The 13918-nt window shown below is 59.7% G+C and overlaps 1 protein-coding gene across 2 annotated transcripts in view; it reads right to left on the minus strand.

The window, feature by feature from the left end:
* The window catches only part of FIBCD1 (fibrinogen C domain containing 1), a 32019-nt gene that overhangs the window by 1389 nt on the left and 16712 nt on the right, over positions 1-13918 (minus strand). For both annotated transcript variants that reach the window (XM_078061900.1, XM_036117072.2), the window contains 2 exons: positions 4900-4996; positions 342-521 (listed from right to left, as the gene is read on the minus strand). In XM_078061900.1, the coding sequence (XP_077918026.1) occupies positions 342-521; positions 4900-4996 (277 nt within the window). The remainder of the gene's footprint in view (positions 1-341; positions 522-4899; positions 4997-13918) is intronic.

Consider the following 13918-nt stretch of genomic DNA (forward strand, 5'->3'; position numbering starts at 1 on the left):
CCTCCCATCTCTTTCACACACTCCCTTTCCTGGTCCTGCCTCCACCTAAGAAGAGAAACCCAGCCCAGAGGACTGCGGCCACCACACTTTAGAGGTCCAGCGGAACCCAAAGCCCAGCTGTCCTGATTCCTGGCTCGGGGCTCACTTTGCTCATCTGCAGAATGGGTGAACAGTTCGGGTCCTGCTGTTTCCATGCTGCTGGGATGAGGACCAGGTGGGACTTGAAGGTGGAGGCCAGAAGGACCAGACCTGGAGTTCCTCTGTCTTCCTGGGTGGGGAGACTGGGGGGTGGCCACCCCCACCTCGCCCTTCCTTTTCCCTGCGGCGGCCCGGGGTCCTACCTGCCGTGCCCGAGTAGTCGGCCACGGTGAGCGGGTACCCGTCTTCCTCGGGGTCCACGGAGAACAAGCCCACGCCGAAGCTCCCATAGCGGGCATAGGCTGTGCCGTTGTCAAAGTCCTCCAGGTCCACGTGGAGCTCATAGGTGGCCTGCGTGGTCAGGGCGTGGATCCTCCTGAGCCCTGGAGCGGAGGAGAGAACGGCCGAAGCTGGCGGGGGCGGCTCACGAGGTGACCCCCACAAGAGGGAACTGAGGAGACCCGAGAGCCAAGCTCACGTGGTTGGCGACAGAAAGGTTTGTGCGCTCAGGCCTGGGCCGCGTCCCTCCTCCTGCCAGCCTGCATTTGGCAGGAAACAGGACTGACGGTTTCTTGTGTTTGGTTTTCTCTGTTCGCTTTAAGTCAGGTTATGCTTTCCAAATGTTTGAGCGGAAGGTTAGTAGAAAGACTCCAGGAGTCAGAAGGAACCTGGGAAATCTGGGTTGGGGGTGACAGCATCCCTCATCCTGGCTTCACTCTGGGCTCCAGCCAGAAGGGATCTGGTACTTGTACACACTTCCCTGACCCTGGCCTCCGAGTCTTCGCACATGCTGTTCCCTCTGCCTGGGATACTTTTCCCTACTCCTCCAGGTTAGGTTCTGTTCATGTTCAGGTCTCACCTCAGGAAGGCTGCCTGGCCTCCTGTCCTGGATGAGGACCTCTGCCCACCCCGGGGCTCCCCCCCTCGGTGTTTCTCATTCTGTGTCCCCGCTGCCTATTTCCTTATCTGCCTCCACCCAGTGTGGAACCTCACGACTAAATCCCAGCATCTGAGTGCAGCCCGGTACACAGTAGGCGCTCAATAAATGCAGGCACGGTGGCTGAGCAGCGGAAGGTGGGCTCTGAGTCTCCTGCTGTCTCCGGGTCTGGCCCCCACGCCCCATCGTCCCTCGCCCTCCCTCCCTCCCTCTCTCACACACTCACACTCAAGGTGCTTCCCTGCCAGTTTGATTACCTCTTGATTAAGAGGGCGTTTAATTAAAATTACAAGTTATCAACATCGAGTGACATTTCATCAGCCTCTCCCTCCTGAGCTCCAGACCCCCCGCAGGAGGGTCAGGATGTAGTACAAGCTAAGGGGGTGAGAAGACCGTGCGGCCCCTTCCCCACCCAGGCCAGAGGGAAGCCCGGGCCCACAGTCCAGGTGTAGCGCCAAGGGGAAGCCGCTATGAGCCGAGTAACAGCAGTGCCGCGTGGACCCCGCCCAGCCTCTCCCTGCAGCTCCCCCCCGCCCCGTCCTACTCTCCTAAGACCCGCCCCGGACCAGGCTTTGAGAGTGGGGGAAAGGAATCTGGAATCTTCCAGCATCCCTGCTGGGCTGGTGTCCCAGCCTTTCTGTGCTCCTCCCTGAGCTCCCCCTCCGGGGGCCCCAGCTCGCACCCCAGCTTGCGCACCTGCGCCGCAGGCCTCCCGGGGCGGAGGGGAGGGGCCACGAGGGCTTCACACGCTGTAAAGGGCAGGCGGTGGACAACAATGACCACTGCCCACCAGCCGGACGGCGCTCGCAAATGCCAGGCACTGTTCCGAGCACTTCACGTGGCTTAATGAATCCAGTGGAATTTGAATGAGTCCAATTTAATTAAAGAATCCCTGTACAGCTCTTAGAACAGGGCCTGGCCCACTGCACACATTATCCACGTGTTTGCAGCTGCTGTCGTGATCAAAGAGGCAGGGGCTCTGTTATCGCTGTTTGATGGGTGAGGCTGAGGCACAGGGACGTTAAGGGACGGGCCCAGGTCACATGGCTGAGGAAGGGCAGAGCTGGGATTGGAACCCAGGCAGACCTGCCCGGACTCCTTGTTCTTACTCAGTTCTTGTCCAGGACAAATAATCCGATCCAGGGATAGGGCAAGAGGGACACCAGCCCAGCAGGGATGCTGGAAGACTCCAGATTCCTTTCCCCCACTGAGTGGTTGCTGGTGCCCAGGGGCCCACCCTAAGCATGCCATTCCTCTGGGCGAAGCCGTGCTCCGCTCCTGATGCGCCATCCCCATGCCCACGAAGGGCCCCTGGCAGGGTGCCCTGGAGGAAGGGCAGGGTGGGGGCGCTGGGGGTCCTCCGCCATCATCACCCTTCTTCCCATGAAGGCCACCTCCCTCCCTCGCTCTCCCTCTCTCTTCACTTCCTGTGTCTCTCCAACCCCCCACTTCGCTGGGCCCCTGGATGGTGAGCTGAGATCAGACCCCATCACCATCAGAGTTGGAGGAAGAGGGAGCTGGTGGGTTAAAATGGAGCAGAAAACTATTTAAACCCCCAAATCTCATACCATCAATCCCAGATGGATTAAAGAGCTGAACCTAATACAGACACTCAAAAACATTAAAAAAAAAAAAAGGAGTCTTTATAAAACTGGGAGGGAAAAGCAGGGCCTAAAACCCAGAGGATATAAAGGAAAAGACTGGCAAGAATTGGCTACATAAAAGTTTTAAATGTCTAGGAAATAAGCAATAATTTTACAAAAAAAAAAAAAAAAGAGGCTGAAAGATAAATGACTGGGAGTAAATACATATCATGTGCATCTGACAAAGAATCAATGACCTTAATATATAAAGAGCTTCCATAACTCAATAGGAAAAGACAAAACACTGGATGAGAAGGTGACAGGGGAGTGTGGAAAAGCAGAAGGAGGGAACGGCCAGGGGAGTGGAGGGCTGAGTTGACATTCTCCTCAGGGCTCCCTGTCTGCCAGGAGCTAATCAAGGCCCCGCTTAAATGCTTCCTCCCGCACCTTCCGTGGCTGCTGATAGATTTCAATTAAGATTCGGTGAGTGGTGGAGTCACCAACGCCGCTCCAACAGGGTGGTGAGTGGTGATGCGGAAACAGGGCCCCCACCTGGCCACCCTCTCCCTATCTTGACACACCCACCCAGGTGGGGGGCAGGGGAAGGGTCTTCCCACCTAGAAGCTCCTCTCCCCCGGCCCCTCCCCTGCCCCTGCTCTCACTCACTCAGTTCAGGGTGTAGTTTAAAGCTTGTGAATCCTGCCCGGGCTTCCTCCATCCCAACACACACACACACACACACACACCACTCATTCTGAGCCTCAGTTTCCTCACCCATAAAAGGGGAGGACAATGGCAGGGCCGCCCACCCTCTTAGGGTGGGTTTGAGGTGTCAGGGCCGAGGTCTATAAAATGGGCTGGGCGCAGAGGAGGTGCACAGTAATAGAGACTTGGGGTTATAAAGTTCTGCAGCCAATATCTGCCCAGTAACAGGATACAGTGGAGGCCAGGACAGAGAGGGTCCTGCCCTCATGGGTCCCAGGGTCGGGGAGACAGACATTAGGCAATGACACTGTAGATCAGCACCCAGGTGCCTCTGCACAGGGGGCGAATGGGCACAGACCCGGTCCCACCTCTGGGACTGACCCCATCTTTCCCCCAGAAGTTCCCCTGAAACTCCTACAAGCAGGCCTGGGACCATACTGACCCCTACCTGGAGCCCAGCCCTCCACCAGCCACATTTGTTCTCACCTCCTCTCGCTTGGTATATGGGCCGTTCCCATATACCCAGGCCCAGGCAAGCCAAAGTGGGGCCCATGTGCTGTGGGGTGCGTGCGGCTATTAACATGGCATGTCAGTCCCATGCTGTGTGTTTTGTTTTATTTTATTTTATTTTATTTAAGTGTATTTATTTAAGTAATCTCTACATCCGACGTGGGGCTCGAACTCACGACCCCGAGATCAAGAGTCCCACGCTCCTCCGACTGAGCCAGCCAGGTGCCCCAATTTTAATATGTGTTAAAAATATAAATGGTGGTGACTGCTAATGGGGGCACAGGGCTTATTTTGGGGGGTGGAGAAGATGTCATGGAATTAGGTAGGGGCGAGGGTTACACAACTCTGTGAATATCCTAAAACCCCGTGAATCATGCACTTTAAAACGGTGACTCCTACAGACATATAAAAAAAAACCCAAACCTCACCTCAAGCCCCAACTACCTCCCAAATATATCTAGGACCTCAGACCTGTGATTTTTATGGACGTTATGCTTCAGAATGAAATTATGCAGGATATTCAAATTTTAAAACACCGAGGGGATCTAAAGATAAATAGTAAGTAAATAAGGGCAACGTGAATACAAGCTTTCTGAGCGCGTGCCAGCTGCGAGACCTCAGGGACCTCAGGAACCACGGCCTCTCCTTTGGGAGTTATGCCCTTGGCGCCCCAAGCCCACCCCGGGCATTTGCTGACCCCTGAGGGCAGGGCAGTTTGGGGGCTGCTCTGACCCTCCCTGTACCTGAAACTGAGCCCTGTCCCCGCCCCCTACTCACTGGATCCAGGATGGCGACCAGGTCCCAGGGCGTCCCAACGTGGAAAAGCACACACCTCTAAGGGACCCACTCACACTGTCCGCACTTCCTTTGGCTTCCAGCTCCTTGACCTCATTCCCGCTGAACGCACCGATCACCTGTCCCTGCAGCCCGGGAGGGCCTGACCCCCCAGGCGGGGAGGGCGCGTTCCCTCGGGCTGGGGCGACGGAGACAGAGGACCCTGCACCAGGCAGGCGTCATGGCTCTCACCTAGCCAGTGCTCCCCCGTGAGCTTGCCGAAGCCGTCCCGGTACGCCTCCCAGCCTCGGAAGAAGTTCACGGAGCCGTCCTCCCGGCGCTGAAACACCTGCAAAGGATGGAGAGCTGGCGCCAACCGCCCCAGGACCCCCAGCCCCGACGTGCGTCCCCTGCCCCACTCACTCCCTTCAGCCGCCCACTCGGGGACATCAGGGGCCTGGAGCAGAGCAGGGACTCAAGGCCTTCATGGGGGCCCAGGCAGGACGGACTGAATGCCCCCAGGCCCCCAAAACGTCCCCCCGGGAAGAAATCATGGTGGACGAGGCTGGAGAAAACATGCTTCCAGGCCCACCTCTGCCACCCTGCTGTGGGACCCTGGACTGGTCCCATCCCGGCTTGGGCCTCAGTTTCCCCACGGGTCAAATAAGAGGGGTGGGCAAGGGCCCTAATTTCTTTTCACAGGTCAAAACAAAACTGAGCAAAAACCCATTCTCGAGTTTTGAAGAACCGAGGACAAAGCCTCGGGAGCTCCGTCTCTCAAAAGGATTCTGCCGGCGTCACGTGCACCCTCCCCAGCAGAAGAGGCCCCGGCGGCGGGGGGATCAGTGGGGGCTTGGGGAACCAGAGCCCTGGCCACTTCTCCGGGGGGCGGGCGGCAGGAGTCCACAGCCCGCAGGGGTGTGACTCGGGTACCGAGGAGCAGCCCTGCTGCCTCTGTAACTCATTTTAATGACATTCTTGAGTTGGGAGTCAGGAATCCCATCGGTTAAATTGCTTTGAATAAGTACCACGCTGGTCCAGGCCAGAGCTGCCTTGAGTGTTCACAGGATCCGCTGACAATCCCGTTCCTGGCCGCCCCCCCCTTCCAACTCTTTCTGTGTAACAAGCCTTTTGCTCGCTCATTTGCCGAGGCAGCGCCCGCGGCCCCCGCCCGCCTCCATCTGTGCCCGCGGACGAGGCGGTGGAGTTTGGCCGTGGCGCCGGGAGCCGCCGGTTTCATTACTAAGCAGCCTGATTTCAGCCGCCCGGAACCGCCCGGGCGCATCATCCACCGTGAGCTTGGCCGCCTGCTCCGCATGCGTCCGCGGGGACCTGTCAGTCACAGCCTCTGGGCAGCTCTGACGTGAGGGAGTGGCAAGGGGATGACACCTCTTTCTTCGTACCCCACCATCGCAGACCTGGCCGGGCCCTGACAGGTGCAAGTGCTCAGAAGGGACTGGCTGGGGAGGGGACTTCGATCAGGCTCGGAGAGATCTGAGAGGCGCTGGGCCACGGTATTGACAGCCGGATTGGGACCCTGAGCACGTGCCCTTTGAAAGGCTTAATCCTGGCAGAAGCTCAGACGCTCCCGGGAGAAGTCTCGAGAAGGCAGCGGGCAGCGGGAGCCTGTTTCTGCCGGAGGGGGAGAGAGTCAGGGGCCGGGTGGGGAGCGATGGTGAGGACCTGGGCCCTGCCACTTACAGGCTGGCCATTGCTCCACCTCTCTGAGCCTCAGCTTCCTCATCTGTACACAGGGGTCACACCCCATGCCTCCTTCATCCATTCAGATGTTCCACGGAGCATCTCCCTTAGGGCAGAGGGACACAGGGGACCCCCACCCAGATGGGAAGCAGGACTGATCTAAGACGTGGGGAGAGTGGGTATGCCCAGCACGGCCGGCTTCTGGCAGGGAATTCAGAGTGGGCCTAGAGGAAGGGCAGGGTCCTGACCACAAGTGTGGCCGTGTGGCCTGGGGACATCACCCCTCCCCTCTGGGCCTCGTATGTCCTCACCCACTGATAAGCCAGACCTGCCTCCCAGGACCCCAGGGAGGGATACATGGCAGAGCGCTGGTCCTATTAACACCACCATAGTTATTTTGCCTGTCACTACTGTTACGAAGGAGACTGGGGGTCTGCTGGGCTTCCGGGCACGGGCAGGGCATAAGCCCTGGAAACTGAGACGGACGGGCAGAGTGCCCAAGGTGGGCTGCTGTTGACAGCTGGCCACGGCAGATGCTGGGGCTGGGTCCCTCTCACTGAGCACGTTCTTATTCACCAAATCCTTACCCCAACCCAGTTCTCTGCCCCCCTCGTCCTTACGGTAGACAGAAGCTCCGACACTGGCCAGAAGCCAGGGGACAGTGAGCACGGAGTGGACGGTCTGACCCACCCCTCACGCCCTCAGCCGAAGGCCAGGCTGGACACCCGCAGGCCAATGTCTTACCCTCCACGTCACTCTCATTTGCCACTCACCAGACCCAGGACATGCCTCCCTGTCCTCCTGCCAGGACTCTTATGCCGACAGCAGACCTCCAAACCCCGTTCTCAGTCCCTCTCTCCCCCTGCCACCCACAGGCAGGGGCCCGGCTGGGGCTCAGACTGGATGCACGATCGGTGGGTGAGAGCGCATGCTCGGGGCCCGCAGGGGCCTCCCTGCCTCTCTGTCCACCCGGGCAAAGTACGCTGCAAGCACCTGGCTGTGGCAGACATTCCCGATGACAGAGTTTGAGTCAGTACCAGCTCAGAAGCCACCGCAACTGGGTGCCCACCTGGGGCTCATGAACCGTGATCCACCCGTGAACGGCCCAGACACATCCGTGACAATGCTTTGCAGAAGTGGCATTTAGACTTGCTGACCATGACCCCGGGAAAGGCGGGTGGCATCATGACACACACACTCACGAGTGTTCATATCGGAAACCAAAACTTCCTGCCACGATCCTTGCCCTTTGAGACACACTGCTCTGGACGTTGCCGGCCTTTGCCATGGGCTGTCCTGATTCCTGGGCTGAGTGATGGAGTGAGCCCGGCCCTGGCCAGGATCTCAGACTCGGTACCCTGGCCTCGCCCTCAAGCCAATCACTGCTTGACGTGGCCAGCAAGTCCCAAGCGCCCTCGAGGCCACAGACCGGCTGCCGGTTCTCCAAGGTTCCCAGGAGTTTGCTTTCTCTGACTCAGAGGCCCAGGCTGAGCTGCAGCTGGACTTCAGGGACGCTGGCTGGATGGATGTCACCAAGCAGAAGGCCTTCAATTACAGAGCAAGGATCAGCCAGATGGGAAGACGCGAAGAGGGAGCGAGCAAAGGATGGATGTACCCACTTCCCGGCCATCTGTCCCAACAGAACATGAATCCCCACTTAGGCCAAAAAGAAAAAAAAAAGGGTGGAAAATGGTAGGGAAACAAAAGGATTCCTTTTGAGGCTAAATCTTCACTGGTCCGACTCCTGGGGCGGCTCCCTCGGGCTCCAGCGGCAAAGTGACCGATGCAGAAGGCGAGGCGCCGGCCGCCCTCTCGAGCAGGTGGCACGTAGGAAGACAGACAGAGCATGTTTTCTGGATGCAGATTCTCAAAAGCCAGTGCCGGCCGCCCGGCGTGTCTTCCAAGTACTGCTTGGGGTCTCTGCCAAGGGAGGGATGGGCCCACATGGTCCTGCAGATGGTGACGGGCGGTTCCAAAGGAAGGAGCGGCTGCATTTGGGGCGGTGGCAAGCCGGGGGGGGGGCAGCGGAGGGGCCAATGGTCCTGTGTTTGTCAGCTGGGCTCCAGGGGCCTGTCTTGTGCTCCACAAGATCCCATCTCTGCCGGGACCCCTTCCTCGGAGGGGCCCTGTCCGACTGGCTCCTTGTCTGCCATCGTGCTAAGAGCCAGAGTCTTGTCCTTGGCGCCTGAGCCTGGCTCTGTGGCCTCCCCAGCACAGAGGGCTTTGTGCTCCCATTTGGCAGATGAGCAGGCTAAGGTGGCCAGGTGGGGCGACCTCTGCAGAGTGGGGGCACCCCAAGGCTGAGGGGGCGTACATTGCTCCCCTAGGCCCGTGAGGCTACCGGCCCTCAGCACGGCCGAGCTGGGCCAGCCTCAAGAAGTGCCCTCGGCTGGCATCCAGGAGACCAAGTTCCATTGGGGGTCCAGCTGATAGGCTGGGTGTCCACCTAAGTCTGGGCTTCTCTCTTCTGCCAAATGAAAAGCTTGCTGCTCCAGGCGCTTGTGCGCAGTCATGGGGCCGGGCAGCTCCGAACCTGGCAAGCTCCTTCCATCCCTACACCTGTTTCCTCATCTGTGAAATGGAGGTCATAGCAGCTCCTACCCACAAAGATTTGGTAACGGGTACAGACGCTGGTTGATACACATTAGTCCGTAATGGTGACACTTGTGGGTACATTTGCTGGGAGCTCAGAGGAGGTTGAGCCATCTGCTAGGGTGGGCTCCAGGAGGGCTGCCTGGAGTAGGAGACGCTCTGCTGAACTGCATATTGAGCAGGGTCTTGGCAGGTGGTCAGAGAAGCCAAGAGATGGGGGCTGGGTGGGTCCAAACCCTATGAGATGGGGAGGGAGTGTCTCTGCCACTTTTGAAGGGTCCCCAGGAGGCAGCAGCTGGGACTTTCCCTAGACTCTGATGAAGCTGCTGCAGAAATCATTTGCAGGCAGGATCTTGGTTGTGCAGCTCCAGGGTCCACCAGCCGCCCAGACCTCCTGGGCAGGCGATTCCGGGAGGGGGGCGAGGGGGCGCTGTGGCCCAGGCGGATTTTTGTTTCTAAGGAACAAAGAACTTGGATGTGCAATGTAGCCCTTCAAAGGCTGTTGGGGAGGCTGTGGCTCCTTGAATCCTTTCTGGACACCTCTGGGCCGTGCCCCTGGGGTGCTCCCCGGGCTTGCTGGCAAGAGCACAGGTACAGAAGGCCCCGGAGTTCGAATCTCGGCTCCGCCTCTCACAGGCCGCGTGACCTCGGATGAGTCACGGACCCTTTCCAAGCCTCAGTTTCCCTCTCTGTAAAGACGCACCAGCAGCAGTTCCTTTGTCACCCCTGCAGGGTTGCAGGGAAAACGCGCAATGAAGTAAAAGCGTAAACGGGGCGCACATAGTAGGTCTAACCAACGTCCCCTCCCTCTCCTTCAGAACCAGCTGCCAAGCCCAGAAGGAAGCGGGCCTCCTCCTTGTTTTTGACTGGAAATGGTACCCCCAGGCTTGGCGCCCCGCCACGCTTCCCAGGCTTGGCAGTCGGCGGCGGCCGGCTCCTGGCAAACGCTGCTCAGAGCTGCCATTTATCAAACGCTGAGCTACCGGGCTGAGCGTCCGCGTGTGCTACCCCGTTTTATGTTAAAAGTTTACAAAATCCAAACTGCTCTGGATGGAGGCAAGCTTTCTCCGAGCGGATCGCTCGAGGGGATGCGGGGCCGGTCACCTTGCTCATGTATTAGGGTGTGCAGCCCTAAGGACTCCCCAGGGCAGTGGGGAGCCGGTGGGGACACCGTGGCCCACTGATGTCATGGCAGGTCCCCCTGCCACCACCGCCTCTGTCTGCAACAAGGACCGGCTGAAGCCTCAGCCCACGGACGGAGGAGGCTCCCACAACCCTGCGGTCCAGCCTCCCTGGCTTTTCATCTCTCCCTGAGCCGGATCCCGCTGCCAGGCTGGGCTCCGCTTGGTGGTGGCTCCTTTGATGTTTTGCAAGTGAGGGAAGGATTTTCCTCCCTTCCTGGGGAGCTCAGGTGGGGAGGGGACGGTTTCTCTCACAGCAAAGCCAATTAGCAGCATATCTGAGCCGCTGACCTCGCACAACAGTAAAACGCCTGGCAGAGCGTGGCCACCGTGCAGAACGGGGTTTGGGCCACTCAGCTCGTGGTGCTGGGAGCAGGCGGCTGCGCCGTGAGTCCCAGTGGGGGCGCCGAGCAGAATCGATCCTCCTGCGGGTTCCTGCGGCAGGAGATGCTGAACTGGACCTGATTTTGGTGACCCCGGCGGTAATTATGCAAAGGCGAGGGAAGGGGCTGGCAATCAGGCCTGGTGGCAGCAACGCCAAGGGCAGATGCCGATGGGGACAAGGCTGTGCCGCAGGGCAGAGAGGCGGGGAAGTTGGGGGGGGGGCATCTGCTGATGCCGAGCTGGACCCTCCTTCTGACCACCCAAAACCCACACCAGGCCCCTGCAAGGCGGCCACACAAGATACAAGGGCCACACTGGTGGTTGGACGAGGAAGGGGAGCACCCCAAGAGGGGCTGCGACCTCCCAGTCTCACACGGCCGGCGGGGAGGTGAGCCGGAAACGGCCAGCCCGGTCCCACGCATCACCTTCCCGATGAGGAAACCTGGCCTCTGTTTTGACGAGTCTTCCCTTTAAACACACTGCTTGACTGTAAGATCCTGCAGGAGGGAGCCAGGTTCCTCTGTTCGCAGGGATTCCCCAAGGCTCAGCGTAGACCCCTGCTCCCCCTGCTCCCCGCTCACCAGGGAAGAGCCTGCGAAGGATTCTGACTCTCTCCCCACGTGGACGGTGCTCTATCAGCCTCACTGAGCAGGTGAAAAAGTGAGGCTCAGTGAGGTGAAGTGTCATCACCCAAAGTGTGACAAGGGACAGCAGGCGGACAGGTAACCGCTTGATCCCACCTTTGGTACAAAGAAGGAGCATGATGGGTGGGCCCCGGTGGTCAGAGAGGCCTCCCAAAGGAGGCCCCTCCCCAGAGTCGCAGGTCAGCAGGACGCAGTCCTTCCTTCCTGCCTTCCCTCCTCCTTTCCTGGGGCAGGGATGGGGTGAGTGCCCGTGTCAAGTTCAGGAGTGGCCTTGACAATCGGCGTGACCCTGTGTGGCCCGGGTCGCTGTGGGCTTTGGTGAGTGTGGAGAGAAGGCTTGGGTTCAGCCAAGGCCAGTGGCCACATCAGCCAAAAGGCCACCTTGAGGCGTGTGCCCACCCGCCTCTGTGGCCTCCCCACCCCAAGGAGCCACATGTGGCCTCTTCCCACCTGGCAGTTCCTACTGTCCGCAGCCACAATTCAGGGCCCATAGAATTCACACTCCCCGAACTACTTCCCCCACCAGCCGCCATGCCCTTGGCCCAAGTCTGAGTCACTCCCCACCTGGGGGAATCCTGAGGGCGGTCGGAGCCCAATCAGCCCTCAGGACAAAGCCTGTCTCCTGATGTGCCCGCACAACCGCACCCGACCCAGCCCCTGCCCACCTCCCCCCTCCCGTCCCTGGCCCCTCAAGCTCCATACACCAGCAGAGCAGAGCCCACGCGGACCCAGACAAGGCGCCACCACGTCCCTGCAGACCTCTGCATGTCTGTTCCCTTTGCCTGGAATGCTGTTCTCTCCTCGTCCCCCAGTGCTTGGACCTCCCTGTCCAGAGGCTTCCCTGGGCTGCCCCAGGCTGGGTTAGGGGCTCTCCTCTGGGCTCCCCCATCCCCCCCAGCCCTATAGCCCTCACACAAGTCAGCTCATCTGCCAGCTCCCCACCAGGCCAGGAACTTGCTGTTGGATCCTCTGGCCTGTGGTTGGTGCTCAGCGGTTGGATGATTAAGGGCCACCGTGTGATGCCCAGCTCCGCACACACGCGTGAGGCTGGGCCTCGGGAGGTCTGGGCGCTGCCCCAGGCGGGCTGCTCATTTGCTAGGTGGCCTTGGACACATCTCCTCCTTCTCTGAGGCTGCTCAGCCAGGCTCCAGGGGTTGGAGGCATGCCAGGCCTGGTGTATCAGCCGTGAAGTGGCCAGGGCTGCCGGACCCCCTCCTTGCCCGGTCTGGTGTCACCAGGAAGCAGGCTCTGGCTGCAGCGTCCAGCCCCAGATGCCCTGTCCACCAGGGAGGGCCACCTGGGGTCAGCACTCGCGGTCTGGCAGCTCAGACAGAGCCTAACGAGGATGGATGGTACCAGGGTTCAGAGAGGCGGCAGCGAGCTCCTTCCCAAACAACAATTGAGTTTCCGAGAGATTCCGTGTGGCAGGGAGGTGATCCTGACAGATGCCCAGAGGTATCTGGGCAAAGATTGCTTTTGATGGAAGCCCAAATGGATATTAACGTTTATCGGCCTCGCAAACACTTCTCAGCCGAGAGCAGCCTGCTTTCCACAGCCCCTGATCCAGGTGTCTGAGCGGGAGGGTTGGGGGGCGGGGAGGGGGCTGCTGGCGTTCCTCATCGTCTCCCCTGTAATGGTCCCGGAAGCCCGGGCCCTGGGTATTACCGTCCTCCCGGCCCCGATCCTGATGGACTTCCTGGGAGACTGGCTTCAAGTCCACCCACAGGGAAGATGCAGAGCCCGGGCTGGTGCCCAAGTCTTTCATTAAGCCTGTCCTGACCCTTAACTCTGATTTCTGGGCTTTGGCTGCTACGTTGGTGCAGTTCTGCCTGCCGAGGAGTTCCCAGAAGCAAATGCCATAACTCAGATGTTCTGAGTTAGGAAAACAAGAGAGCTTTTAGCCCCCAGACGCGGATCCAGTACATTTAAATGCTCTCCTGTGGAGCTTGAAGAGATGTTTGCAGGTATGTCTGTCCCTGGGTCTTTGGGGGATTCTCAGGGGCTCTCATGCTGGCTCTGCCCTCTGAGTGCACTCGCCTGGCCCACCCCCACCCCCCACCCCCCGCCACTCACCTGCCTCACTCAGGCCTCCCCTGTCTCTCCCCGTGCTCAGGAAAGCCGACCCCTTTCAGAACCGATGCGGGCTGCCTGCACCCCCATGTCTCACCATGCCTTCCCCCGGGGAAGCTTCCCTCTCCCCTCTGCCTGGCCATCAACACACCAAAAATCGCACCACGCTCCTTGGTGAGAACTGGGGGGTGGGGGGGGCAGGGCCAGCTTCTCCTCATGCCCCAAGTGCCAAGGGCAGAGACCTGGGGGCCTACCTGGGCACCCCTGGAAATCAGCTGACCCCATACCCTGCTTCAGGCCCCCATGACTGTCCCCTGGACGGCGGTGGACGCCCTCTTGGCACAGAGCTCAGTAAGGGGCGGGGTCACACACATCCTTGTCATGTTGGCTGGCCGGTGCTTTGCATCGGGCGTGACCCACTGTTCTAAATAGTGATCGGGCCACTGATGGGCCTGTGCTGAATGCCCCACAAGCATTCGGCGGAAGCCTTGGTCAACCTGGCTGTCCTTCCCCATCGTCTGAGATTTGGGGAGGGTCGTAGGCCTGTGGCCCAGGCCCCACCCATCAGAACAGCCACTGGCTCAATGGCTGGGGAAGCCAAGAGGCAGGGACACAAGGGATCTCTTTCAAAGGAACCGCAGGCTGCACCCCAGGCCCGCACCCATCTTGGGGGTGTCCGTGCCCAGGTGTGGCTGTGCC

Source organism: Halichoerus grypus, chromosome 14, assembly GCF_964656455.1.
Source record: "Halichoerus grypus chromosome 14, mHalGry1.hap1.1, whole genome shotgun sequence".
NCBI classification, from domain to species: domain Eukaryota; kingdom Metazoa; phylum Chordata; class Mammalia; order Carnivora; family Phocidae; genus Halichoerus; species Halichoerus grypus.